Raw genomic sequence first — 26,791 nt, forward strand, 5'->3', positions numbered from 1 at the left:
AAATAGGTACTAATACTCAAGGGTACCGATACTACTTTACACATTGGTATCAATACCACGAAGCATAATATCAATGCTGACCAAGCCCAACGGTCTTCAATGGCTAGTTTATTTAAATATTACAAAGGTAGTATTGATACTCGTTAAGGAGCACTGATACCCCCTGTTCTGGGCATCTATTTTACAGAAAATTAATCCCTAACGGCTCCAAAACAACCTCAACGGCTAGAAACAACCACAAACTCATTCCAACATATAAAAACAAGTTGAGAACACTTGAAGAATGTTAGAGAACACTTATCTAAGCAATCAAACACAAGATAATATTTTATTCTTATTTTCATTTCTCTTGTAAATATTATTATTTTAGTGAGCTTAATTTTTGTAAATACCTACCTTTAAGGGAGGTTTTCTTGTTTACATATTTTATTCATTTTGTAAATGAGATTGATTATAGCTTAACCTTTTGAAAAGTTAGAGAGTTATAAAGGTTATCTCTTTGTCCTAGAAAAAGAAAGAATAAATTAGTGGATTTTTTAGAAAATATTAAGTGATGAGCTTAGGTAGTGGATGTAGACTTGGTTGAGAAGTCGAACCACTATAAATCTTTGTGCAAATTATTTATCTTTATGCTCCTTACTCCCTAAACTCAAAAAGCCAATTCATCCCCTCTTAGTAAATTATTCGGTTGATCAATTTGAGCTTCATTGAATCCCAACATAAAGTTATAGTTTGAATTCATTATGTGAGAATGCAGTCTATCTTACCACCACACATAATGTTTAACAATTAACATAATTTTTAAAACTTAAATTATAAGACTAAATGATATTTAACTCATAAGTTATATTTCATTATCAATTATGTGCAAGATTTTTTTGTCTAATCATATATTAAAAGAATTGATCCAAAATGACTAACATAAAAAAATATTTTTATCGAAACCTATAAAAAAACGGTCAGATTTGAGTCAAATACCCATCCTTAAGTGTAATATGCATTATTTTAACATATATATTCATTACAAAAAATGTGTCACTCTATGATACATAATATATATTAAATTTTAAAATCTTTAATAAATTATATAAAAAACTCTAAACATAAAAAAACAATTTTATTAAATAAAAATTTGACCTTTTATTAAATTTTAAAGTGTTATACATTTTTTTAATTTTTTTTTGAGTTTAATATACATTATGAGATATGTTTCTAGAATGTAGGTATATTTCTCTATAATAAAAGAGAAATGAAGTGACGCACATCTTAATTAAAATTTTGAAAACAAAACAAAATTTAATAGAATATAATTAAAGGGTAAAAAATCATTTAACACAAAAATATATATAAACAATATATTATAAAAGTGAACCTATCAAATGGTTATAATGATTAAAAGAAATGATTTCTTTCAAGAAATTTTAGATACCAACAATGACGTTTGTAAGATGTGCATACATTGATAGAAAAAAAATCAAATAGATACCATTTTATAAGAATCTACAAAAAAAAATACTATAAAATAAATTGGATGAACTCTTTATAAGGTAAGGTAAGACTTTTAATTCCCAAATGGTAAATATTATAAAGTGCTCTTTTAGTATTGAAAGTGCAAGATCACAATGCCTACACACTATAACATAAAATGAGAGTTTGAAGAAGAGTTTTATTTATGAATGGGTGATTTCGTGCTCCATAAACCTTTTCCCACTTGTTTGCCTTCTAGTCTTCGTCGATTTGATGTCTCTTTTCTTCCATTGTTGTATTTATTTTTGCTTCCCTTTCCTAATACATGGAGTAAAAGCTAAGAAAACAAATTTATAAACGTCTAATCTCTCTCTCATATATCTTTTTCTCTCTTTGTTGTTTGCCAGTAATGGCAGTGTGCCAGTGTGCACAGTAAGCTCGGTGCAAGAAAAACGGGTTTAAGAGCTTTCATCGGGAAGATAAAGCTTTGCATCCCACACAGCCACACAGGGCAGTCGTCTGCTTAATAGTTGAGCCATGAAAATTTGAAGCATTTTTTCTTTATTTTCTTTTTCTCTGCATGCCCCGCGTGCGTTCTGCAGTGAAATCCTACTGAAACACAGCTCTTTTTCTCTCTCTCTTTCTTTTCTTCCAAACAAGTGCAAAAGAAGCTGAGAATTAATGCTCTTCTGTTAATGACTAGGAAGATAAACAAACACCACAAACTCCCATTTTCCAAAGGAAATCTGAGCAGGCTTTGCCAGAAATTGAACCCACAGAGAGTAGAATCCCACTTTTCATATGAAAAGCCTGTTTCTTTGTAGCATAAATCTCGGGAGAGTTCTTGAGATATAAACAATATTTAGGGGAAAAAAAAGAGAATAGATTGCGTAGGAAAGAGAAACCAACAAGAGAGAAGAGAGAGAATGTGTTCTGTTGTTATATAGTAAAGCCCTTAAGTGAACAACTAGGAGAAGAAAGAAAGAAAAAAGGAAGATAAGATAGTGAGAGAGATAATGGAAGGTGGTTCCAATAGCACTTCTTCTTGCATTATGGCTTTTGGACACGATAGTAATGAACTGTGTCCTATGACGATGATGCATCATCATCATCCCATGACTTCTTATCCCCATCATCATAATGCAGACTCAGGATCCTTATTTCTTCCTCTACCTCCTGTTAACAATCAAGGCCAGAATCACAATAGCAGCAGTGGTTCTTCTATGATCCTAGACGATCATCACAACAACAACAGAAACAATACTGGATGTTATATCATGGAGAGCAACAACGATGGCAGCTCTTTTATTAAGGCCAAGATTATGGCTCATCCTCACTTCCATCGTCTCTTGGCAGCTTATGTCAATTGCCAAAAGGTGAAAACTAAACTAGTTTCTCATTTGTTATTTTTTGGTCTTGAAAGCGAGAGGTCCCGGACTCTTTGTGAGTAAGAAATACGTGTGATGGGGACATGAGTCTCGAGTATTTTCCCTAATAATTGTGAAGATATATTATTTTTTTTCTAGTGGAAGTAGTAATAACTTAACGAAACCAAGCAGGTAGGAGCGCCGCCTGAAGTGGTGGCGAGGTTGGAAGAAGCATGCGCGTCCGCCGCCACTATGGGTCCTTCTAGGACCAGCTGCATAGGTGAAGATCCAGCACTTGACCAGTTCATGGAGGCATATTGTGAGATGTTGGCTAAATACGAGCAAGAGCTCTCTAAACCCTTCAAGGAAGCCATGCTTTTCCTCCAAAGGGTTGAGTGTCAGTTCAAAGCCCTCACAGTTTCATCTGCAATTTCTGGTGATAATACTCTCTATCTCCTCCTCCAACTCCTCCTCTCTCTCTCTGTGTCTTTCTCCCCCCAAAATTGATAATTTCTAATATTATATTTTTGAAAACATCATGCATGGCTATGGATCTTGGGACATGTAGCATTAAATAATTAACAAAATAATTTATGTATATTCAGAGAAGCGTGTTGTTTCAAAGTCATTCATTCATTCCATTTTCTTGTCATCTTCCTTTCTTTGCTCAAAGTTTTTAGTTATCTTCTTGATGTGCTTTCTTGTGATGTTGTCTGGTTTTCTATATATGGGACACGCATTTTAACCATTTCGGAGTTCAACCGTAGAAGGAAACGCCTTCTAAACGTATGCTATCTGTAGCATTGAAAGATGTCTTGTTTTGTTATTTAACAATCCTAGTAAATAAGGAACTTTGCAGTGAAGTAAACATCTGGAGTAACCAACTAAACTACTACCTAGTTTGGTTGCTAAGCCTTCCGAAAATGGAATAAGTGATGAACCAAACAATGGGAATATATGTTGCAGCTTGTAACTTGCTAGGGCTAGTCTACATAATATTGAGATGGGAAGGTACTGTAGTGCTTAGATAACTGAAAGATATTGTTCAAAGATTATTACCACACTGTCAAGGAGGATTTAGGGTTTGATCAAAATAGGGTTGCAGATGGATTAAGGGAATAATATCCCTAATTTTGGGGTATTAAATTGGAATGCTATTTCAAATTAGGTAAGGGACTTGGTCTCATTGAGAGTAATGATCATATATTTAGAGTTCTTTATAAGTTGAATTCCTAATTGATATACAATTTAATTTATGTCTGCAGCCTCTAGCCCTTTATAGTTGTGGTCCTAGTTTTCATGCATCATGCAGCAGCTTCAATTTTTTTCAGGCTAGGATCTCAAGCTGAGTGTTCTTTTCAGGTTAGCAACCTAAGTTATGGGAGCCTTAGCATTAGAATTAATGTTTGTACATTGTTGTTGCCATTTTTGAGCTTAGGGATGTTTCATTTTATAAAATTTCTGATGATGACTTTGTTAATGCCAATAATATGTTCCACAAATAATTTTAGAGTTATTGCATTCTGGTGACGCCAACTTCTTCCTATTATGATGAACACAGATTGCTATCACCCTATATCATATAATGATCCCGATTTCGAGGTATGGAATTTAGGTTAGGTGTACCTCCAAAAAGTATAATTTAATTCCTCTTAAGTATTGTTTGAACCGTCATATTGATTGATTCCAATTGTTTATCATCATGGCTTAATTTCCCTGCATAACACGAAAGTGTCAGTCTTCATTGTCTCTCAAGAATTCCTAAGTTTTTAGGGTTTCTTAAGTCTTCACATTTGTGTGTGTAAATTGCTTACTGATTTGTTTATATTCAGCTTGTGGAGAGGGTGTTGACAGGAATGTATCATCTGAGGAAGATGTTGATGTGAACAACAATTTCATTGATCCCCTTGCTGAAGATCGAGAACTTAAAGGTCAGCTTTTGCGGAAATACAGCGGATATCTAGGCAGTCTGAAACAGGAGTTTATGAAAAAGAGGAAGAAAGGGAAGTTGCCTAAGGAAGCCAGGCAACAGTTGCTGGATTGGTGGAGTCGGCATTACAAATGGCCTTACCCATCGGTAAGTACACATTGCAGAACTTATTCTTTCTATTATGTTATCGACTCATCTCCATTTATGCATCCAACCCCTAACTCCATTTTGACAGGAGTCTCAAAAACTTGCCTTGGCTGAGTCGACTGGTCTGGATCAGAAGCAGATAAACAACTGGTTCATTAATCAAAGGAAAAGGCACTGGAAGCCATCCGAAGATATGCAGTTTGTGGTAATGGATGCGACGCATCCTCACTATTATATGGACAATGTTTTGGGCAGTCCTTTTCCTATGGATCTCTCCCCAACTCTTCTCTAAAAGATCCAAAGTATTTTCGCCCTATATCGCCGCTGGCAGGAAGCTTGAAGGTTGCTGCATCTATATGCAAAAAAAAAAAAAAAACAGTGATATAACGAAGTAGGAACATAGTTTATGTTATATTATCCTATGCAATATGCATGCATACCTCGTGTATGCAGTTTCAGGCTGTATTTATTATATAATGTTCTGACTCTTTGAATCTGATATATATATTTGATCTCTTTTATATTGAATAGACTGTTGTTTTGGTTTTCTTTTACCCCATCCGAAAGGGATTTGAAGCTAGTTCAATATCTGATTAGTGGTGCTGAAGGCTTTGTTATGTATGATTTTCTTTTGCAGGGCTTGAATGTCTATAGCATCTTACTGCACGACACATTAGTGAGGTCTCATGATGCTGTCGACAGGATTGTCATGTTGTTCGGATTCTCCATATGAACAAAAATATTTATGTTCGAGAATATAAACTTATTTACACTAGATTTCGAGTACCATAATATATGAATATTTATCTGATAATTATGTGTTAGCAGTTATGTTGATTTCTGTCAAGAGTGTGGGGGCCATTTCCTTTTCATGCCCATTGACTGAAGTGGAGTCCCCAACTAGCCTAAAGCTAAAGAGTCTTATGAATGAAAATCCAGCATAATGCTATTGTTTTGCACTGGAAAAATCACAATTTCTACAACAAAAGCTCACTTTTTTTAACTTATCCACATTGTCATTAGTAATGATTAGGATAAAATAATAATAATAAAATAACTGTTCTTCAAGCTCTTGGTCGTACAGTTTGAGGATGGTGTGCCACCTTGTCAGGGTTGTCTCTACTCCCCCTCTCCCATGAGGGTAACATGATTCGTCTTTCTTTCGTTCTCCCTGCCTTAAATTCTTCAATACTCCACCAGTTTGACTTTTTGAAGATAAACCACTGTTCTTCAAGATGCAAATGCATCCACCTATGCATATTAACATTAATTTGTATGCGATTGTGTATTAAAGGTGTACCATAGATGTTTTCAGCAATGTAGTTTGCGATGGCTTAAGAGTGAAAGAGTGCTGTTTTTGCAGTTGGAGATTGTGTTTTGATGCGTCCTTCCGACACCGGTAAGCACCCGTATGTGGCACAAATTAAGAAGATTGAATCAGACAGCAGGTACAACGTGCAGGTTCGAGCGCAGTGGACTGGTGGTATTATTGTCCTGAGGAGAAGTGCATTGTTCATACTTTCAAGAACTACACTAAACTTGAGAATGTTGGGGCTGAGAACTACTATTGCAGAGTCTAATCTAAAGCTGCTACGAGATCCTTTACACCCGACCGAGTTGCTGTGTGAGTACTATGACATGTAGTTGAAGAGTGGCCCATATGACAAGCGATTGCTCGGATCTCACCCTTGAATACAGTCTCACACCATAACAAAAATTTACTTGGGACAGATGGACAAAGCATGCAACAATGCCAACATCTAGAGATTATTATATACTGGTCGGGAACTGGAAATAGGTTTGACCTGTTGAGTGGTTTCCGACCAGTCAGTCGCTCCAACACCACCATCCTGAAACTGTATACATCGCTCATCACAGTATATACTCTGGACAAAACAAACTCAGGAGCACTATAACAGAATGAACCAAGCATCTGTGCTGTGCAATATCAAATCGAACCAAAAAAGAAGTTAAATTTGAATTATTTACATAAATTATTTTAGATTTAAAATTATTTTTAATTCTATGCAAAATTTGAATTTAAATTAAATTTTTTATTATAAATCTATTTCATTAAATTAAGAATTGTCGATGACAATAAATTTGTCTCGTGTGTTGTTGGCTATTCATCTATTCTGTTTGGGACGAGGGTCGCGACTGAAGAGGTAACAACTGTTGGTCAATTTTTAGAAGAAGAAAAGAGTTGGTCACCATGAGGATGCAGAAGACTATATAGAGGTCGTGAAAGTTTCAATCTTTTTTCAATCTTGATTGAGAATATTTATAGTGACCTTTAATACATGTGTTAGTTGTAAGACCATTATGACTATTTGTAGACTAACGAGCTAGGTGAATTCGTTAGTCAGATTTTAGATTATGTTCTGACTTGTTACATGAGACTATCAGAGGTCTTACCTATGCATTGTAATTAGCTAGAAGTTTATATTCAAGGAGATGATCTTGGCTAGGGGTGTTCAAATAACCGAATTAATTCGGTTCGGTCGTTCGGTTAACCGACCGAACCGAATTAGTTTGGTTAATTCGGTAAATTAACCAAAAATAAATTTTAAATATTAAATATATTATATATAACATATGGGCTCAGCCCAAACCATTTAAAACCCAATTAATAATTTAAGATCCAATAATTTTTAAACCTAAATCAATATTAATTAATTAAAAAAATTATATAAATTTTTTATTTTATAATTATATATTATTTAAATTAATTGTAAACTGTTTTTTTAATTAAAAATATTAAATATATTATATATAACATTTGGGCTAAGCCCAAACAATTTAAAACTCAATTAATAATTTAAGATCCAATAACTTTTAAATTTAAATCAATATTAATTAATTAAAAAATTTATCTGAAATTTTTATTTTATAATTAGATATTATTTAAATTAATTATAAACTTTTTTTGAATTAAAAACATTTAATTTTTATATAAATTAGAAAATTTTTAAAAAAATTCGGTTAATTCAAAAATTAACCGAATTAACCGAAATTAATTCGGTTCAATTAATATGTTTGAAAAAAAAGTTCGGTTCGATTAACGGTTAAAGAAAAAAAAATTCGATTAATTCGATTAAGGGTAGTTCGATTCGGTCGGCCACCGTTTTAACCGAATGAACACCCCTAATCTTGGCGGGTGGAGAGATGACAATTTTAACGAGTTTAATCTGATGAAAGTTTGACTATCTACGAAGGTATAACAAGATTCAAATTTATCGAATCAATTTTTTTTTAATTTAAATCAAAATCGAGAGACATAGTACTCCATATCTACATCGGAAAGTACAATTCCAGGTAGATTGGGCCTCTTCTAGATATTGGAAATCTAACAAAGGAACAATATTTAGCCCAGAAATCTCATACAAAAGGCAAATGTTAGGGCCAATGTTAAAGCAACCAATCAGTTTATCTCCAGCATTATCCCGATTCTCTTTCCAGTTCAACCTGTTCTCACACTCTTCAAGCTTCTTCTTCTTTGCTCTCTTCTTCGAACCTCAATTTATCACCAGAAATGAATATTACCCATACTAAACTCCAACCATTCCCACTCTCTCCTCCTCTTAATCACCGTGCTCTTCTCTTTTCAAGCAAAAGTCTTTCATTGCCACGAAAATTGAAACATGCCCACGTTAAAAACTCACCATCTTTTGCTTCCACTCTGTATAGAAAACACACCCTTTTAAGCTATGGTTGTTCTGGTATTAGCATAAGTAGAATCAGGAGCTCGATAAGTGGGGTTGAAGATGAGAAGCAGCAGAAACCAGTGCTTGTGAAAAGGGCATATCCGTTCGATGAAATTGAGCCCAAATGGCAGCGTTATTGGGAAGAGAATCGGACCTTCCGTACACCCGATGATGTTGATGCTTCTAAACCCAAATACTACGTCCTTGACATGTTCCCTTATCCCAGGTCCTTTAATCCATTTTTAAATTGTTGTTTACTTTATTGTATTTTCAAAAGTAGAACTCTTTTGGGGATAATCCCAGTTTCATTAAGCATATGTTTGTGCTTTTTAGCGGATTGAATGTCTTGGGCCTCTTGGCTTTGAGTTCCATTCATAAATATGTAGGAACTGAGTAGCTCTGAGTTGTTTTGAATGAAGTTTTTGTGTTAAATGTTTTGGATTAATGCCATGCAGTGGAGCTGGATTACATGTTGGGCACCCCCTGGGATATACGGCCACAGATATTCTTGCTAGGTTCAAACGCATGCAAGGTTACAATGTGTTGCATCCAATGGGATGGGATGCTTTTGGATTGCCTGCTGAGCAATATGCAATTGAGGTTTGTGTTGAAATCATGATTTTTAATTCTCATTGTTGTGGAATGCCATGGTTCTATTTTTAATTTATTAATTGGTTTCATAATGCGGTTCACACAGACTGGAACTCACCCAAAACTCACAACGTTGAGGAACATTAATCGCTTTACCTCCCAGGTTATTACTCTTTATTGTCCTTGGAGATCAAACATATGTGGAATGTGTATGATGAATTTTTTATAGTAGTGGTTTTAGAAGTTCATCTTACTGTCTTGCAATGGTTCTGATGGTTATTACCAATCAAATAGATATAGAGACAGTATTTAATAATGTGTTTATTTAAATAAAATAATGAAAATATATGGTCAAAGTCCGCTCACTTCCAAAGAGGCAACGACTTGGAAATTTAAACCCTTTAAGATGCTGAAAGCTTTCTATTAGCCATTATGAGTTAGTATCTTTCTTCGAAGTTTCTATAGTTTTCTTAATGTATAGCTTCTTAAGTTTGACAATTTTTGGTCATCTTTGGCAGTTGGGTTTGATAGCTCTGCCAATTTGTAAGCATCTATGTGGTTAACTTGAATGGTCTCTTACATTAATCATTACTTGCAGCTTAAATCATTGGGTTTCTCATATGACTGGGATCGTGAAATATCCACCATTGAACCCGAGTACTATAAATGGACCCAATGGATCTTTCTTCAATTGTTAAAGAGAGGATTGGCCTACCAGGTCTGGGTTATGACTAGTTCCGTGTTCATTTTCCTATTATTACTTTTTATATATCCTCACCATAAATTTGATCTGATGGTTTATCTAATTCTTTCAGGCTGAAGTACCAGTTAATTGGTGTCCGGCTCTTGGTACTGTCCTTGCAAATGAAGAGGTTGTGGATGGTGTAAGCGAGCGTGGGGGTCATCCTGTTATCAGAAAGGTATTTCAGTTTAATTATTTGTTCACAGGGTATCCATTTTTCCTAGTTTAGATACTTCACTTATTCCTGTTTTTGTGAATGTTTAATATTTTACAGTGTCATTGTTTATTACAAACAGCCAATGCGGCAATGGATGCTGAAGATTACTGCTTATGCCGATCGTCTTCTTGAAGATCTGGATGAACTTGATTGGCCTGAAAGCATCAAAGAAATGCAAAGAAACTGGATAGGGAGGTCAGAGGGGGCTGAAGTCGAATTTTGTGTTCTTGACAGTGATGGAAGAGAAACAGACATGAAAATTACAGTCTATACTACCAGGCCAGATACCATCTTTGGTGCAACGTACTTCCCTTGCTCTCTATTCTTATGTCTGTATATCAATATAATAGTTGTTGAAGAATGATTTGTTCTTACCTGTTGTCCGTATGCAGGTATTTAGTCGTGGCACCAGAGTATACCCTGTTGTCATCAATAGTATCCATAAAACAGAGGGAAAGTGTATGTCCCTGTGTCCCTTCTTACCTACCATTGTCTTTTAGTACTTTGGTAACTTGAGGATAATGAATCTTACAATTCAGGTGGAGGAATACCAAGAAATTGCCTCTAGAAAGAGTGATCTTGAAAGGACTGAACTCCAGAAGGAGAAAACAGGAGTCTTCAGTGGTTGCTATGCCAAAAATCCAACAAGTGGGGAACCAATTCCGATATGGGTTGCAGATTATGTGTTGGCAAGGTGTGTTCGACTTCATTTGTTATGTTCTTTGTATTTGTTACAAATTGGTGGATGTTGCCCATTTGTCTGTTTTCTCTAGGATAAAATCTGTGCCTACTAGACATCTTATGCAATCACAATAAGACTGTTAGTGAGAATATGGACAGTTTTTATCAATGCACAAGAGATATTTGAATTTTTATTTGTGCAGTTACGGAACTGGAGCAATTATGGCTGTACCTGCACATGATGCTCGTGACCATGATTTTGCCTCAAAATTTGATATTCCAATAAAATGGGTTGTGACACCCAATAATGGAAATTGCATTGAAACTGTGAAGGCTTATTCAGGAGAAGGCATCATTATAAATTCTTCAAATATGAACGTGGGCCTTGACATAAATGGCTTGTCAAGCAAAGAAGCAGCTTACAAAATTATTGAGTGGGCAGAGAATAACGGAAAGGGGAAGAAAAAGGTATCTTTTCTTGGTTATCAGTGAAAAGCATGGATTTGGCCATAGTCATTTTTAATTTACGACATTCTTTGCCTAAACTTTTGTTTTATCTATTAGGTGAACTACAAGTTGAGGGACTGGCTTTTTTCTCGGCAACGCTATTGGGGGGAACCTATCCCAGTTATCTTCTTGGAAGATAGTGATGAGAGCATTCCAGTTCTTGAAACTGAACTGCCCCTTACCCTTCCTGAATTGGATGATTTTACTCCAAGTGGTACAGGGGAACCACCACTGTCTAAAGCAGTTTTTTGGGTACAATTTTAGCCCATCCTCTTATTTGTGCAAGTTATATGGCTAATCATGCATTGATTTAGATCCATTCATCTATCTCAGGTTAAAACCATAGACCCTTCATCTGGGAAACCTGCCACGAGAGAAACAAACACCATGCCACAATGGGCTGGTTCCTGCTGGTAAAGTACCTGTAATTACCTTCAAAAGTTAAATTTTATCATTATACATATCTGTAGTTGACTTCCACCACTATCTCTTTCTTGGAAATGAGTTAGATGCATGAAAAGGTAGAAAAGAAGGATATCATCTTGAAAGATAAAGGTCACATGAAAGTTAGAATTTGTAGAATATGTCTGAAAAGTTGGGAATCTCTGTCGATATATAATAGAATGCTTGCTGATTTATGTTGGCTTGATGGAGAAATTGACGTGGTCGTTATTATTAAAAAATCATATATGTTGGTAGATTGTTAAGGTCCCATACTTTTTCCATCTTTGTTCAGGTACTATTTGAGATTTATGGACCCCAAAAACCCCAATGAAATAGTGGATAAGGCAAAAGAAAAGTAAGGGCATCTTTTCATTGTTTGATAAGAATTGTTTACATAATGAGTTTTCTCTCTTTGACAATTTCTAGTTTTGTTGTCAAGTTCTCATGAAGAACTTGACAGAGTCTTTTGTGTATATTTTATTGCCTTATTTCTTTGCTTTCCTTGATCATATCTCTACTTTTAGGTATTGGAGCCCAGTTGATGTCTATGTTGGTGGAGCTGAGCATGCTGTTCTCCATTTACTTTATTCAAGGTTCTGGCACAAGGTATGTATGTGTTCTATCTTTCATGTAAATATGCATGTACGGTTTGCAATGTGATAGCCACAGAGAACTTCACGTGGAAATGTTTATAGAATTTGATAAAACATTTTTTCTTGTATTTTTCTACTTAATGTTGCTGTCTTGGATGAAAAACGAGCTTGCCTTCGGAGACAGGATTTTTATTAAAGTATCAGTTCTGATTGTTTTGGGCTAGAATAGGATCAAATTAACATTTTTAGAGCCTAAACATAAAGATAGGTTGTCTTTCAGCTACTGTTCCCTATTTCAGCACGGGTAAAGTTTTGATTATGACTGAAACCTTCTGTAGAGATACAAAGGACATGCAGTCCTAACTTGATTGCGGGCTGCCTAAGAGCATGAACTGAATTGTCTGGTTTTCCTTTGGAAAATCAAAACTTTTAATTTTATTTCTATGCATTGCTAATACTTTGGCATTCTAATTCTATATTTCAGGTTTTATATGACATTGGTGTTGTATCAACCAAAGAGCCTTTCAAATGTGTAATAAACCAGGGGATTATTCTTGGGGAAGTAAGCAAACTTTCTTGTCCGTAATAAAGCGATAGTTCAATCGAAGTATTTCTCATGGTTGGAGTGGCAGGTTCAATATACGGTTTACAAAGACACGGATGGCAACTATATATCTGCAGACTCTTCTGATGAGTTAGGTGAATACCTTCCAGAAATCATTCCAGAGGAAAGAGTATGTTCTTCTATATGTTTCAATATGTTTTCCTTTCTTATTTTGTTCATCACGATACTGAAGATGAGCTTATAAATTCTGGCATTTCATCTTGTTATTCTTTTTGTTAATCCTTCTGTAGGTTGTGAAGTCTGGGGAGTTTTTTGTGTTGAAAGAGAACCCAAACATTCAATTGACTGCACGTTCTCATAAAATGAGTAAAAGCAGGGGAAATGTTGTCAATCCTGATGATGTCGTTTCCGAATTTGGTGCGGATTCTCTTCGATTGTATGAAATGTTCATGGGACCATTTCGGTAATAGTTGGTTCAATTTATTTTAGTATTTTAATCATTATGTATAAAGAGGGAACCCAACAAAAGGTGCCTGTTGCGTTTTTCTTATAGAGACTCAAAAACATGGAATACCAGTGGCATTGAAGGGGTCCATCGGTTTTTAGGACGAACTTGGAGGCTGATTGTTGGCTCACCTTTACATCATGGTGTGTTTAGAGATGGAACGCTGGTTACTGATGAGGAACCTACTACAGAACAACTTCGTGCCCTCCATAAATGCATCACTAAGGTCATATTCTCTTTCTATTTTTACCTTATGGAAATCTGATTAACCATGTAAATGTGATCCAAGAGGGTCTTGTTTCAATGTGATCCAAAAGGGTATTTTATCAATTTAGGACCGTACAAGTAACATGAATATTGACACCTATAAGCTTCCTTGTTAGCTTTTTGACAGATGATCGGTTGTTATTTTTTTTAACCAGGTGACAGAGGAAATTGAAGGGACAAGGTTCAATACTGGAATTTCTGCAATGATGGAGTTCATCAATGCAGCGTATAAGGTTTTATTCATTGGGCAAATGGAGCTTGACCTTTTCTCATTAACTATATATACGGCAGACCCTTATACTGATTTTGGTACACAGAGAATGAATGACATGAGTTCCACTTCTCGATGTGTTCGATATGTATTCTTTTAGAAATAGTATTTCCTTGCTTTTAGTTAGTGATGTCGTTGACTCGTTGGGTTAGCGGGGTTTATGTTGAATCTAGAGTGTGCAATCTGTCAGGTCCTAAACAAAGTCGAACATGTTTTTCATCTAGCTACATAAGTTGTTCAGCTACTACTTTGCAAAAGCTCACACTTACAGAAAATTTTTGGAACATTTTATTTCGAGACTTTTGCTTTCAGTATTATCTAACATTTTTTTAGTTAGGTCCTGTTAGATCACTTTTTTGTCTTGAAGAATTCTGCCTCAATATTCTTTGGTTTTCTGTTTGATGCTTGTCTTTGCCCATTTGTGATCTGATTTTGTGTTTTTCTAATTCATGTCATCAGTGGGACAAACTTCCAAAAGCCATTATTGAAGCGTTTGTCTTGTTGCTTTCGCCTTATGCACCTCACATGGCTGAGGAGCTTTGGTCTCGCCTCGGTCATCCGGATTCGATATCATACGAGGCTTTTCCTAAGGTATAAGTATCTGTTCAGATTTATATTTATTTATTTTTACACCTCGTATTCGTCGAATCACTTACTATAGGCCAGGAAGGAAGGGGTGTGGTAGTGTGATAACCTCACAACCTTGTTCATACTCCAATGCCAGGCTGATCCTGTGTACTTGAAAGAATCAACCATTGTACTACCTGTCCAGATAAATGGCAAGACCAGGGGTACAATCGAGGTCGAAAAAGGATGTTCAGAGGAGGATGCTTTTACATTAGCTTCACAAGACGAGAAACTATCGAAGTATCTTGACGGGAAACCAATCAAAAAGAGAATCTTTGTTCCTGGAAAGATCTTAAATGTTATCTTGGATCGTCAAAGCGCCAAGGCGGGCAGCATCCAATAGTTCTCGTGCACCCAGTATTCATATACGTGCCCACATTCACAAGAGATCCCAGACAGCTTTGAGTTCAACATTCTTATTCTGCCATTCAACTTGGCAAGTTACAAATGCGTATCAAAGAGTACAGGTGCGAGTAATTCATGTTTTAAATCATACAAACATGTTTCGTAAGCTCTGAAGTTTGAACATCAAAACGCCTGTTTGTTGTTTGTTCTTTCAGGAACAAGACAGGTCCCTATAGGATTGGTGCTTGATATTTGGGATTACATGTTTTTGTATGTAGATGATACATTTTGTAACTTGTAACCTTTATGATCTGGGTGTGCAAAATTGCAACAATGAAAGCTCATGCCTCTACATACACTGCGGTGTTCAAATATGAGATATCAAGGGATAACAATAAATTTTTTAACCATCGAGATTGTTTGGTTAGTAATCAAGTTGTTATTAAGAAAACGGTCAAAATGATAAAAAAAGGTAAAGTATACAAATGATCTTCCGACTATAGGATGTTATTTTGTTGAGTCTCCCGATTATTAAAAGTTAAAAAATGGTCATCTGATTATTCATATGTTACAAATTCATCTCTTTTCATTTAAAAATTGATGGCATCTTGAGCTAGACGTTAACTTGTTGATTGAAATGTAATAAAATTATATTTTAATGATGTCTAGTGCATTCGTTGTTGCTTTAAAGTATTGGCTCGATGATATAACGTTTTAGGTACTGACTCGAAGACATAATGTAAATAGATAATCTATCCATAAAATACAACTTATACAATTGTGAGATCAAATTTTGTCATATCTCAGTCAATAAGTTAACATCTAACTTCATACGATCTAAATTTTTAACGGAAAAGGACGAGTTTGGAACATATGAATAGTCAGGTGATCATTTTGTAACTTTTAATAGTCGAAGAACTCAACAAAAATAACATCCTATAATTGAGAAATCATTTTATAACTTTTAATAGTCAAGAGATTCAACAAAAAAATGTCTTAAAGTCAGAGGATCATTTATAATATGAATGATAAGAAAGTTTGGTTATTAAATTTATAATTTACCGTTTAATAAAACACCCTATAACTTTTGTAAAAAATTACCCAATGATCCCATGGAAGTTACTAAGTTTTGATTAATTTGCAAAAAACCCTATAATTTTATAGTTCGAAAAATATAATAATTATTTTGTAATTTTTGAAAATTTTATTAGCCAAAAAATCAACTAAGCATAATTTTGGAATCTCTGATAAAATTTACCCAAATTTCAAATGATGTGTCCATTCCTATCCATGTCCTAGAAAATTAAAAACCCTCACATTCTCTTCTCTTTCCCTTTATTTATTTTTCTTAATACCTGTTGATATATGACTGGACTATCGTACAAGTGATCCTAATATTTATGAAGAATTGAAGATGATAGAGTCTTACTTTTAAGTTAGGCAGTGATTAGTTGCCGGAGAAAAAACCATGTCGAAGAAAGCCGCCGTCGTTCCAGTACCGGTCCGCCATGTAATCTGGTTTGGTTGGAAACTCGCTGTCTTCCTCTCCTTCGCACTTTGCTTCTGTGCTCTCCTTCGCCTCCATTTCTCCCCAGAAATATCTTCTCCCACTAACTATCTCTCTCGTGCGCGCTGGAGATCCCGTATTCCTCGCTATAACAACTTTAATGGTGCCCCTAAGATCGCTTTCCTCTTCCTTGCCCGCTTCAATCTCCCTCTCGATTTTCTCTGGAGCAGCTTCTTCAAGGTCAGTCCCAAAAACACTTCTTTCCTTTATCCCCACTTTCACTACTAATTGTTTTGATGTGGGACTTTTGTTACAGAACGCTGACACGGCCAATTTCTCCATTTATATACACTCCGCCCCTGGCTTCGTCTTCGACGAGTCGACTTCTCGGACGCATTTCTTTTACAACCGGCAATTAACTGATAGCATACAGGTGATTTAGTAGTCAACTGATTTGAATCTTTTGAACAATATTCGGATAAGCTCAATAAAAAAAGTTATGGGTAAAATCAATAATCGTTGCAGGTAGCGTGGGGAGAATCGAGTATGATAGAAGCTGAAAGGTTGTTACTTGCGAATGCTCTAGAGGACCCTGCAAATCAGAGATTTGTTCTTCTGTCTGACAGGTCTGTACCTTTTAACTAATTTGCCTTGATGGTTGTTTTTTGTGTGTGTATATTATATAATTCATTAAACGAAGTGTATATATATTTATAGCAAGTTGTGTTTATATTTATGCAGTTGCGTTCCTCTATACAACTTCAGCTATATCTATAGATATCTTATGGCTTCGCCTAGGAGTTTCGTGGACAGGTAGATGGCGGGCCTTTTTCATTCTTGAGGTGCCAAGCATTGATTGATTTTCTTTTTCATTTATTTGTTCTCCTTTTGTATTTTTATACAACTGGGGAAAAGCTGTATGATGGTTTTTAAACAAGTTGTTGTTTTGATTTGAAGAAATGAAAATTCTTGTTTTGCAGCTTTCTTGATTCAAAGGATGGGCGTTACCATCCCAAAATGTCTCCAGCAATACCAAGGAACAAGTGGAGAAAAGGATCTCAGGTTATTTATAGGAAGTTTTGAAGAATTGATCTGACTTTTGAATAGCTTTAATAGAACTCGTTTCGAATTTTTCTTTGCTCTTGTCTTGATTGAGAAGCCAACTTCTTGCAGCAGTCAAATGGTTTAATTCCACATTTTTCCATTATCATCATTGTGCATTTCTATGAGTTTCGGTGCACATTTATTGTATCAATTGCCTTGTATTTGCAGTGGATCTCTTTAATAAGGAACCATGCCGAAGCCGTTGTAGATGATGAGGTTGTTCTTCCAGTCTTTAAGAAATTCTGCAAGGTAGGTATGCCATTGATTATATTATGTTATGTGTTTACTTTCAATCGAGTTTCTCTTCTCGCCATTGTGAAACGATTCTAATACGCAAATTATGTCTTTGGGAGATCTTTTCCTCTTTCTTTGGCATGCTGTGCATCGGTGCATAAATGTTTTGATAATATTTTGGTCTTCCTTGGTTGTCTCCTAAATTGCTTCTCAAGGGTTTGTGAATGTTTATCGAACACATTAAAGCTAGGATCAGCTATTGGATCATATGGAACAACAATCTGAAATTTAAATTTATTTCTTGGTTTGCAGCGACGCCCTCCTCTGGACACCAGTAAAGGAAAGCTGAATAACGTGAGTGAGTTCAATTCCCAAAATGAATGCAATTAGGCTGATTACAGGAGCCTTTTTGTTCATTTTGATAGTCGATTCAGGGGCTAAAACATTGATTTAGTAGTGAGATCTGATTCCAATAGGTGTCGTATTTTCTCTTGTTTTGCAAATGCTCTCGAGTTTAGCGTTGTTTCAGATACTGTGATCGAGACTCTTTCTTTCAATGTGATTGATGACTTGCATTTGATTGCACAGAAACTTCAAAAACAGCATAATTGTATCCCAGATGAACATTATGTGCCGACATTGTTTGCGGTTAGTAAAGAATCAGTATATCCCATTACCACATGTTCTCTTTCCCTGAACTAGTTTCTGGTTTTTCTTAGATTTTTAATAGTTGTCCTCTAACCCTGTTCTTGGTAAGTAAAATTAGTCTCTTCGATTTTATACATTTTCTGATTTTATACATTTTCTGATTTTGTTACATTTGTCTTTTACTCATCAGATGAGTGGGCTCGAAGGTGAGATAGAACAAAGATCGCTAACCTATACCCTCTGGAATCAGTCCGCCACAAAAATGGATAACAAAGCTTGGCATCCTGTTACATTCAACTATGCAGATGTTAGCCCTAACCGACTCAGAGAAATAAAGGTTTATCATTTTGGCTCATCTCCACATGGTCCATTATTCTGCATGTTGTATCTTACCGTTTCTCCAACTGTGGTGCTTATTTGAACAGGACATCAACCATATATACTACGAGAGTGAATCCCGGACAGAGTGGTGTCGAGTCAACACTACCTCTGTTCCTTGCTTTTTATTCGCCAGGAAGTTCTCAAGAGGAGCTGCCATGCGCCTTTTGAGTGAGGGGGTGGTTGCTCCCTTTGCTGCCTCGTCATTGTTAGGCAATTTGTCATGATTGCTGATCACAAAACCTCGAACCACCTAACTCTCAGCCGATAGCCTGTAAAGAACAACTAGGGTGGAAAGCAGATTGCCTGCTAAAGTTTTGCTGATATACAACGCTACTGTATATGCAGAAATAGGTTTTATTTTCGAAACAGAGCTTCGAGAGGCAGATAGAAGAGTCTGAAGATCGAAACACGGTGCAGGAGTTGGATAATCATCATTGACATTGGTGTTGCTAATTAAATGACTAGAGAAGTTCTGATCTAGATCATATGTTTACTGGCTAGGAAAAGTTGACATTTATATCACAATATGCATAATTATTTTTAGTGTAACAGCTCCATAATTACAATAAATTATTATTATAGATATTGCAATGATCATTCGATCTATCTAAATATCTTATCAGATCTAATAATCAAGTTCTTTTACTTGGACAATGAACCATGACACTATACACAAAGAACCCAAACTTAACAGTCAGAAACCTTAAGCAAACATCAATCATATTGTCTGTAATATTTAACTGATGCATGATTTCAACCTTCCAGTGGGGGTTATTTTACAAGTTTGAAACAGTAGCCATCAAGAACATTTAAAATTCTGAGAGTTTAAATTCATTCAAGTCAAAACCTGAAATCAAGAACATTTAAATTTCTTCGAATTAAGCGGTCTTTGGTCCAGTATTCCGCACAATCTAGTCGAATCCTACACAAATGATCAATTGGTTTCCTGCTTTCTGCTTTCTGCTTTCTAATCACAAAAAAAAAAAAAAACTTTCTGTAAACCATCTCAGAGTTGACTTTAAGAGGCCAACAACACATTGATGCGTCAAGTATCTGTAACATGGAAAAAGGACGAATTACCTGCACCTGGCAGTCGATATAATACCAAGCATAATTGTTCCCTCGTATCTTCCAAAGTTAACCTGTTGCTTTGGAATCTGTTTTACAGACCAAAGTATCGAGTACTCGGTTTTTGTTCATAAAAACCTCTAGTCGAAGAACATATCACGAACTTTGTTCATCTTAAAGTTCACACCATCTTCACTCATTTCCCACCACAGAGTTGACAATGTAGCAACCAGTTCTTAATGTTTCGGATGAGCGTTTTGGCCAGAGAAAAACATGGTAACTGTACCATGCAGGTCAATAAAACTCCATCCTGGGAGTTTTCTCAAGCCTATAGACCTCATTTGGGTCCATGCTTCCCCCATGCTGTTCCATCTACTCATAGAAGCGTAACAGTGCTATCTGGACATAGTTTCCAGCACTTGTAGGCTACAACATGATGACATCTTGGGCAATCACATCAGCAAGTTCCAGGTTATCATTTGCTCGATAGGTATCGAGTAGCCTGCTCAAAACATCAATGGTGGGCTCCAAAAAATTCTCTTTGTAGAAGTTATAAGCTTCTTCCACCTTGCCAGCTTGACAAAGGAGATCAACAACGCAAGCACGGTGCTCAACTCCTGGTTGAATACCGAAATCTCTAGATATCGAGTGAAATATGCTCAGACACTGGTCAACAAGTCCACTGTGGCTGCAGGCAGAGAGAGTTGACAGGAAAATCACCTTATTTGGTTTCATTCCAGAGTGCAGAAACTCAAAATACATGCTTAAAGCTGTCTCCCCTTTGCCATGACTACCATATCCTGCAATAATTGTGCTCCATGAGATTAAGTCCCGCTGTGACATCTCCCTAAAACACTTAACAGCAGAGTCCAAATCACCACGTTTACAGTACATGTCCACCAGAGCTGTATCCTCCAAGATGCATGGCCTAAGACAATTTCTAATTACAAAGTTGTGGAACCACTTTCCCTGATGGAGAGCACCGGTAGATGCAGAGATTTGAAGCAAACTGACAACAGTTAATGAATCAGGTTTTTGGAGGGTTGACCTCATTTTATTGAATAAGAACAAGGCCTTAGATAAATAGTCATTTTGGGCACATCCAGAAATTATTGCATTCCAAGAAACCGAATCCCTTTTTTCCATCCTCTCGAAAACTGCACAACTTTGCTCCAGATGACCACACTTGGCATACATGGTAACAAGAGAGTTTTAGCCGGAATATCTATTGTCAGTCCTTGCCTTAAAATGTAAGCATGGATGGAGGTTCCTAAACCAAATGCACCAAGGTGTGCACAAGCAGCAAGAGCACTAGCTATGGTGGCAGCGGATGGCTCTACTCTTGACTTTAACATACTATTGAAAACTATCAAAGCCTTGCCTGCACAATTATTTTGCACTAGCCCGGAGATCATTGCTGTCCATAAAACCACATCTTTTTCAGATACCCCTTCAAAAATCCGATATGCAGCATCAGTATTACCACAGTTTAAATACATAACCATTAGTGCTGTTTCAACATGTGCATTTGAATCAAACCCACATCTTAAAGTCTGTCCATGCACTATTCTTCCAAGATTAAGTTTACACTGTGCTGCAACAGAAGCAATCAAAGAACCAAAAGTTTGGTGATCGGGACCAGTACTTTCTATCTTCATTCTAGAAAAAAGTTGCAAAATTTCCACAACATTCCGTAACTGAGCATAACCAGACATCAAAGAATTCCATGAAGTTTTATCTCTTTGGTTCATAAATTCAAAAAACACTCTTGCTTCCCCAATGCTCCCAAATTTGATATATGCATTTAACAATGAATTCCCCAAAGTTACGTCCGATTCAAAGCCATGTAAAACCACACAGCCATGCAAAGCCTGCACGTAACCAAACCCCAATGCTCCAGAGAGCAAGCTCAAGACTGCATCGCATTTTATTATACATAAAAAAAGCATTTTCCAGGTCGCCACCACGACAATAGCCTCCGATAACGGCAGTCCAGGGAACATCTCTCTTCGGCGTTTTATCGAAACTCTTGCGAGCATTCGTCGTGCTACCGAATCTCGAATAAAAAATTATCAAAGAAGACGCGGTGTAGGAATCTGAAGAAAACCCATGGTGTATAACGTGTTGGTGTATCGATAGGCCGAGGGAAAATAGGTTCAGAGAAGTGCAGGCTTTGAGGAGGCTGGGGAATGTGTGGGAATCGGGGAGTGTGTTGGAATTGAGCAAGGAAATGTAGGTGAAGAGGACTTCATCGTGGGATCCTTGTGAGGAGAGGCGGTTGATTATGGAATTGAAGGATTTGGTGGTGCTGATGGTAGTGGGTATTATCTTGTTCATCACTCATTCTACTGCCTGGCACGTTAAAGGTTGAGTCTTGGAAGGTTTGACGAAGACTAGAATTTTAGCTTAGCATTTCTATGGTTTCATGGTTCATTGTAGTTTTAATTTTAATCGGGCATTGGAATCCGACGTCCTGCTTCGAACAAATCTAGTCGACTGACCAATTATGTTATAGCCTTATGCTTCTATCTGATAATCTAGCTATGTGTTTTCCGTTTCTGGAACTAGTAGAATTGAGCTGAATTATGGCCAAAACTCAAGTACTTGAGGTGAAATTTAGTAGCCTTTATCATGCTGGATGATAAGGGATTACGTTAAATTAACTGAGGGTAAATTATATTTTAATACCCAACTATCACTTTTATTCCGTTTTGGTCACTCAACTATATATTTTTTCAAAATCCTATCTAACGTTACATTTTGATTTTATTTTGATCATCTAGCGTTAAAAAATTAATGGTGATTGTGACGTGTCACTATAAGGTAATGCCACATCATTAGTTTTGTTGATATTTTAACTGTAGGTGACCAAAATAAAACTAAAATATAGCATTAGGTATAATTTTAAAAAATAATAGTTGAGTGACTAAAACGGAACAAAAGTGGTAGTTGGGATGCTAAACATGTAGTTTACCCTTAAATCTGCTACTCTTTATTCAGAGGTCTTTTTTCTTTCTGACATTTAATGTTTTTGAGAAATACTTCCATTTTCAATTATTTAAAAAAACATATTTTATTATTTCAAATTTAAAATCCATCCTGTTAAAAGATAATTTCTTTATACAGACGACACATGTTACTCATAAAAGTCAATTTATCATACTAGATAACGAGCTTTATATAAAATTAAGTTTTTTTTTAACACGAAAAGATTAAATTATTTGACAGTTACTGTTTAAAGTCTTGATATAGACAGAGAATAAAATAAGGATAAAAATGAAGAGAAAAAAAACATGCTAGAGAACAAACGATGTATTAAGCATTTTGTAAATAATTGAAAAGATAACGTGTTTTATTTTTTAAAAATATTTTTTTTAGAAAGAAAATGTCTAAAAAGGACAATCACAGGAGATTTCTAATAAAAACAGCATTTTAATTTATTTTTCTTTCCATACGAAATGAATATATTATATATACTTTTAGATAATTAAATGAATTTTTTATGTAATCTATTTATTATAATTTGTATTGTCCCAATCTATCTATCATGAATGATCCATCTTACCTATATGAAAATCAAATAATGAAGAATCAACTCTGATAACATAAGACAAGAAAAATATTAATCAATTTAATTAAAATTAAACCAATTAACCATGAGAACTTAAACTCTCCAAAACGCTTAGAAAATAACGGATGCAAAATCTCATAAAAGGGAACTAAGACTACCAAGAAAGGCATCAAGGACCAAGAGGAAGAACAAGTGTTTTTAGAGTAAATGCTTTCAATTACTGAATGATAGATGATACAAATTATATGGAGAATACCTTTATTTATAATTGAATTCCCTTGTAATGAATGAGATATATTGATTTTTAGGTTAACTTGAACAAGAAGACTCAAATTTCAGATCAAACTATTACATATTTATTGGCATTATTTGGATGGAATAAACAAGTTCCATGGATTTTAATATCAATCACTGTATTTCAGGTTTCTCTCGGATCTAACCACATCAACCAAGCGTAAGAAAATAACAGCCTGAGGATTGTGTTGCATGTGCACACACCTCGTAAGAATAAGCTTTGTTTCATTTTCTCTTTGGATATTCCCTTGCCCCAAAGATGGTTGATCCAACTCTCACATTGGTACTGCCCATTTCAATCTGCAAGGACAATGAGAAAATCCATCACAAAAACAATGGGTGTTATTTCAACTCTTCTTCTTTCTAGGTACCCGTGTCTAGCACTTCAAAAAAATCAAATATACCCATATCTGACACGCACCCGAGCTCGAGTAACTAGCATGAATTTGTGCACATGTGGCAAAGGCATAAACATTGTACAATGTTCTAGTGCTAAAGTGAAGACAAAGCCAATTTGTTACAAGTCCAATATTTTCCTTTTCTAGATGGCAAAATGAAAATAGTCCTTACAGCGAGCTCAAAGTCCCCAGACATTCCCATTGACAGTTCACATTGTTCTTCTGGTATTCCAAGAGCCTTGCAGACTTCACTTCGGCAATTTGCTAATGTCTGGTTATATCAAAGAAATGTTGTAAGAAAAAAATTAAAGATTGAAAAGTACATATAAAACAAGGTAAGAAGTTCAACCACCTTGAAATTCTCCGGTGTTGATGTATAATCAGGCATCCCAATTGTCATCAATCCACCAAATTGAAGGTTTGGGCAATTCACACTAACATGTTTCGCAAGTTCCACACAAGCTGAAGGCTCGGCACCGGATTTCGCTGCAATAAAATGATGCAGGGGAATAGTATCAAAACGAATTCCAAACAATTGATAAAGGCAACTTATTTGTCGGCAAATATACTTGAGCTAATCTAACAGCATACGTAGCCCCAATGGACTACGTCTTCTATTTCCAATTGCCATATTGATAGAACATGGTACGGAACTAGAAGCTAAAGGAACAATACCAGTTTTATCTAGTACAAAGTCATGACAATAAGCTTGAATGTGGAAGCCTTAATGCAACTCAACTAAAAACATTATATTCCAGTGGTAATACGATAGAAATATACTTACATTCTTCTCCACTGGTATTAACCTGGACTAAGACTTTTAAAGGCTTTCTTTCAAGGTTTCCAACCGCACGATTCAGATGATTTGCAATCTGGCCCAAAATAACGAAGCTGCTCAGTAATGACTAATAATAAAGAAAGAAACACAAATATTCGACCAATATATGATTGCTGTTCGTGGCACTATCGATCAATTATCAATGGCTATTACATAATGATTGACAAAACAAAATCATATCGGCCATTCTCGCTAAAACTAGATTCAAAATTAGGAATAAATTAAGCGGGGGAAAAACTTTTCTTGAATTGTGTCAGCAAACTTTGGGAATACTTTATAGCAACCCTAAGCATTATACTAAATCAAAATGAACAGAGAATTTTATAACTCCTTGATTTACCTTCTCATCATCTACGGTTTCCACCATGGCAAGGTTTGGCACACCAGCTGCATAACAATGAATAATAAGTAAAGTTACACAACACACATTTCCCTCCACCATTACAAGCAAAACCAACTGAAGTCAAAGTTCAATTTCGAATATCCATGGAAACAAGGGCAGCTAAAAATAGTAATAAACTAAGATGTAAACATGGCATTATAATCAAAAGTTCCTAACGAAAAAAAATACATAGATAACTCATAAAGAAAGTAGGATTAATCCTCTATCTGTTTTATTTACTAGAACAAGAAAAAGCAGCTCTGCTTACCAATCAAAGGCTTCACTTTATTTCTTTGCAAATTCCCAATAAAATGCCACTCTATGTCATTCGGAAGCTGAAATTGCAAAGTTCACTACTTCGGCGCTTTATCACTTCCAAAATGGAAACCAGAAAAAAAAAAGACAAATTGGATTTTTTTGAAGGAAATGAAGAAAGAACCTGAGGGGATTTTTCGACGAGTTCTTGGACGTAGTTCTCGCCAAAACATCGATGACCAGCGTCGTAGACTTGGCGAATGAGGGAGACGGGTTTCGTTTTACTGACAGCAACGACGCGGATGCGCTGCGATTCACGACCACAACGCTCGGCAGCCTGGTGGACTCTCTGGATAACTGATCCGAGAGCCGATGCTGCTATTCCGTCCATCGCCGCCGACGAGGCTGCCATTTCTTCCTGTTGATGTTGTGGGCTGTTGTCGCCTTTGGATTCTTCCAGATTGTTCATCATAACTTTTTCCTTTTTCCACCCTTTCGCTCAGTTCAGCGTCAGGATTAAGCCAAACGATGTGTTCTAGCCTTGTGGGGAATACGGTGCGTTGTATTGCTTGTGACATGCCAATAGTGATGATTTTGTACTACGTAGAGAGTGAGCAAAATTTTATTTTACTACAAATATTTTTTTTTAATTTCGATTTATTTAAATTATTTAAAAAAAATAGATTTTAAATTTATTGAATTTATAAAATTTAAATAATAAAAAAATAAAATAATATTGTCTTTAACTAAATAGTTTATTTTTATATAATTTAATCTTTAAATGCTTTGTTTCTTTAGTTATTTTTCCATTTTAAGTTTAGGGTAAAGTATATAAATAGTCCCTGAATTTTTAGGACGCTTTCATTTTGGTTACCTAACTTTTGAAACTTGCAATACAATTATCAATCTTTTAGTTCATTTTCTGTAAAGTATATGTCGTTAGCTCTCATTAACCCTTTCTTCTTCTTCTTCTTATTCTCTCACACACATACCTCCGGTCAACGATGGTGATAGATGGTTCACACCGCCATCACCATCGTTATCGACGTCGCCTCTCGACCACACCTCAACCCTCGATTCATACTCTCCATCCACCTTTCGTCCCAAATCACGAGAAGACTATTCGAACACCCATCCCCGA

General features: G+C 35.7%; 4 protein-coding genes and 1 pseudogene across 6 annotated transcripts; 3 read left to right on the top strand and 2 right to left on the bottom strand.

Moving 5' to 3' along the window:
• Nucleotides 1-1,838: 1,838 nt before the first annotated feature.
• Nucleotides 1,839-5,429, top strand: LOC120147223 (homeobox protein SBH1-like). The gene is made up of 4 exons (XM_039160660.1): nt 1,839-2,843; nt 3,027-3,270; nt 4,667-4,911; nt 5,000-5,429. Exons 1-4 carry the CDS (start codon nt 2,484-2,486, stop codon nt 5,201-5,203), a joined length of 1,053 nt encoding a protein of 350 aa, XP_039016591.1. The 5' UTR covers nt 1,839-2,483; the 3' UTR covers nt 5,204-5,429.
• LOC120147224 (pyridoxal phosphate homeostasis protein-like) lies at nt 4,734-26,192 on the bottom strand. The gene is made up of 9 exons (XM_039160661.1): nt 25,835-26,192; nt 25,664-25,730; nt 25,354-25,400; nt 24,960-25,047; nt 24,528-24,661; nt 24,348-24,446; nt 23,991-24,077; nt 5,884-5,889; nt 4,734-4,744 (listed from the first exon to the last, which is right to left on the bottom strand). Exons 1-7 carry the CDS (start codon nt 26,120-26,122, stop codon nt 24,003-24,005), a joined length of 798 nt encoding a protein of 265 aa, XP_039016592.1. The 5' UTR covers nt 26,123-26,192; the 3' UTR covers nt 4,734-4,744; nt 5,884-5,889; nt 23,991-24,002.
• LOC120147219 (leucine--tRNA ligase, chloroplastic/mitochondrial-like) lies at nt 8,338-18,788 on the top strand. Of its 3 annotated transcripts, none has more exons than XR_005518273.1 (21): nt 8,338-8,841; nt 9,071-9,215; nt 9,313-9,369; nt 9,805-9,924; nt 10,022-10,126; nt 10,245-10,468; nt 10,558-10,624; nt 10,705-10,859; nt 11,050-11,314; nt 11,411-11,605; nt 11,687-11,766; nt 12,090-12,152; nt 12,322-12,403; nt 12,875-12,952; nt 13,023-13,124; nt 13,246-13,418; nt 13,509-13,686; nt 13,883-13,960; nt 14,458-14,589; nt 14,723-15,092; nt 18,654-18,788. XR_005518273.1 is itself a non-coding variant. In XM_039160656.1 (20 exons), the coding sequence occupies exons 1-20, from the start codon at nt 8,444-8,446 to the stop codon at nt 14,966-14,968; spliced, it is 2,943 nt and encodes a 980-aa protein (XP_039016587.1). In that variant the 5' UTR covers nt 8,338-8,443; the 3' UTR covers nt 14,969-15,289. The 3 variants fall into 3 exon arrangements, 1 of the variants encoding a protein (XP_039016587.1); XR_005518272.1 differs by lacking the exon at nt 18,654-18,788 and adding an exon at nt 15,186-15,292; XM_039160656.1 differs by lacking the exon at nt 18,654-18,788 and having other exon boundaries at nt 14,723-15,289.
• On the top strand, nt 16,376-19,393 carry LOC120147222 (glycosyltransferase BC10-like). The gene is made up of 10 exons (XM_039160658.1): nt 16,376-16,717; nt 16,794-16,910; nt 17,003-17,103; nt 17,219-17,290; nt 17,458-17,539; nt 17,750-17,830; nt 18,128-18,169; nt 18,404-18,463; nt 18,654-18,800; nt 18,889-19,393. The coding sequence occupies exons 1-10, from the start codon at nt 16,439-16,441 to the stop codon at nt 19,066-19,068; spliced, it is 1,161 nt and encodes a 386-aa protein (XP_039016589.1). The 5' UTR covers nt 16,376-16,438; the 3' UTR covers nt 19,069-19,393.
• Nucleotides 20,039-22,249, bottom strand: LOC120147221 (annotated as a pseudogene).
• Nucleotides 26,193-26,791: the final 599 nt, after the last annotated feature.

The sequence above is a fragment of the Hibiscus syriacus genome, unplaced genomic scaffold (genome assembly GCF_006381635.1).
Source record: "Hibiscus syriacus cultivar Baekdansim isolate YM2019G1 unplaced genomic scaffold, ASM638163v2 tig00110933_pilon, whole genome shotgun sequence".
NCBI lineage: Eukaryota > Viridiplantae > Streptophyta > Magnoliopsida > Malvales > Malvaceae > Hibiscus > Hibiscus syriacus.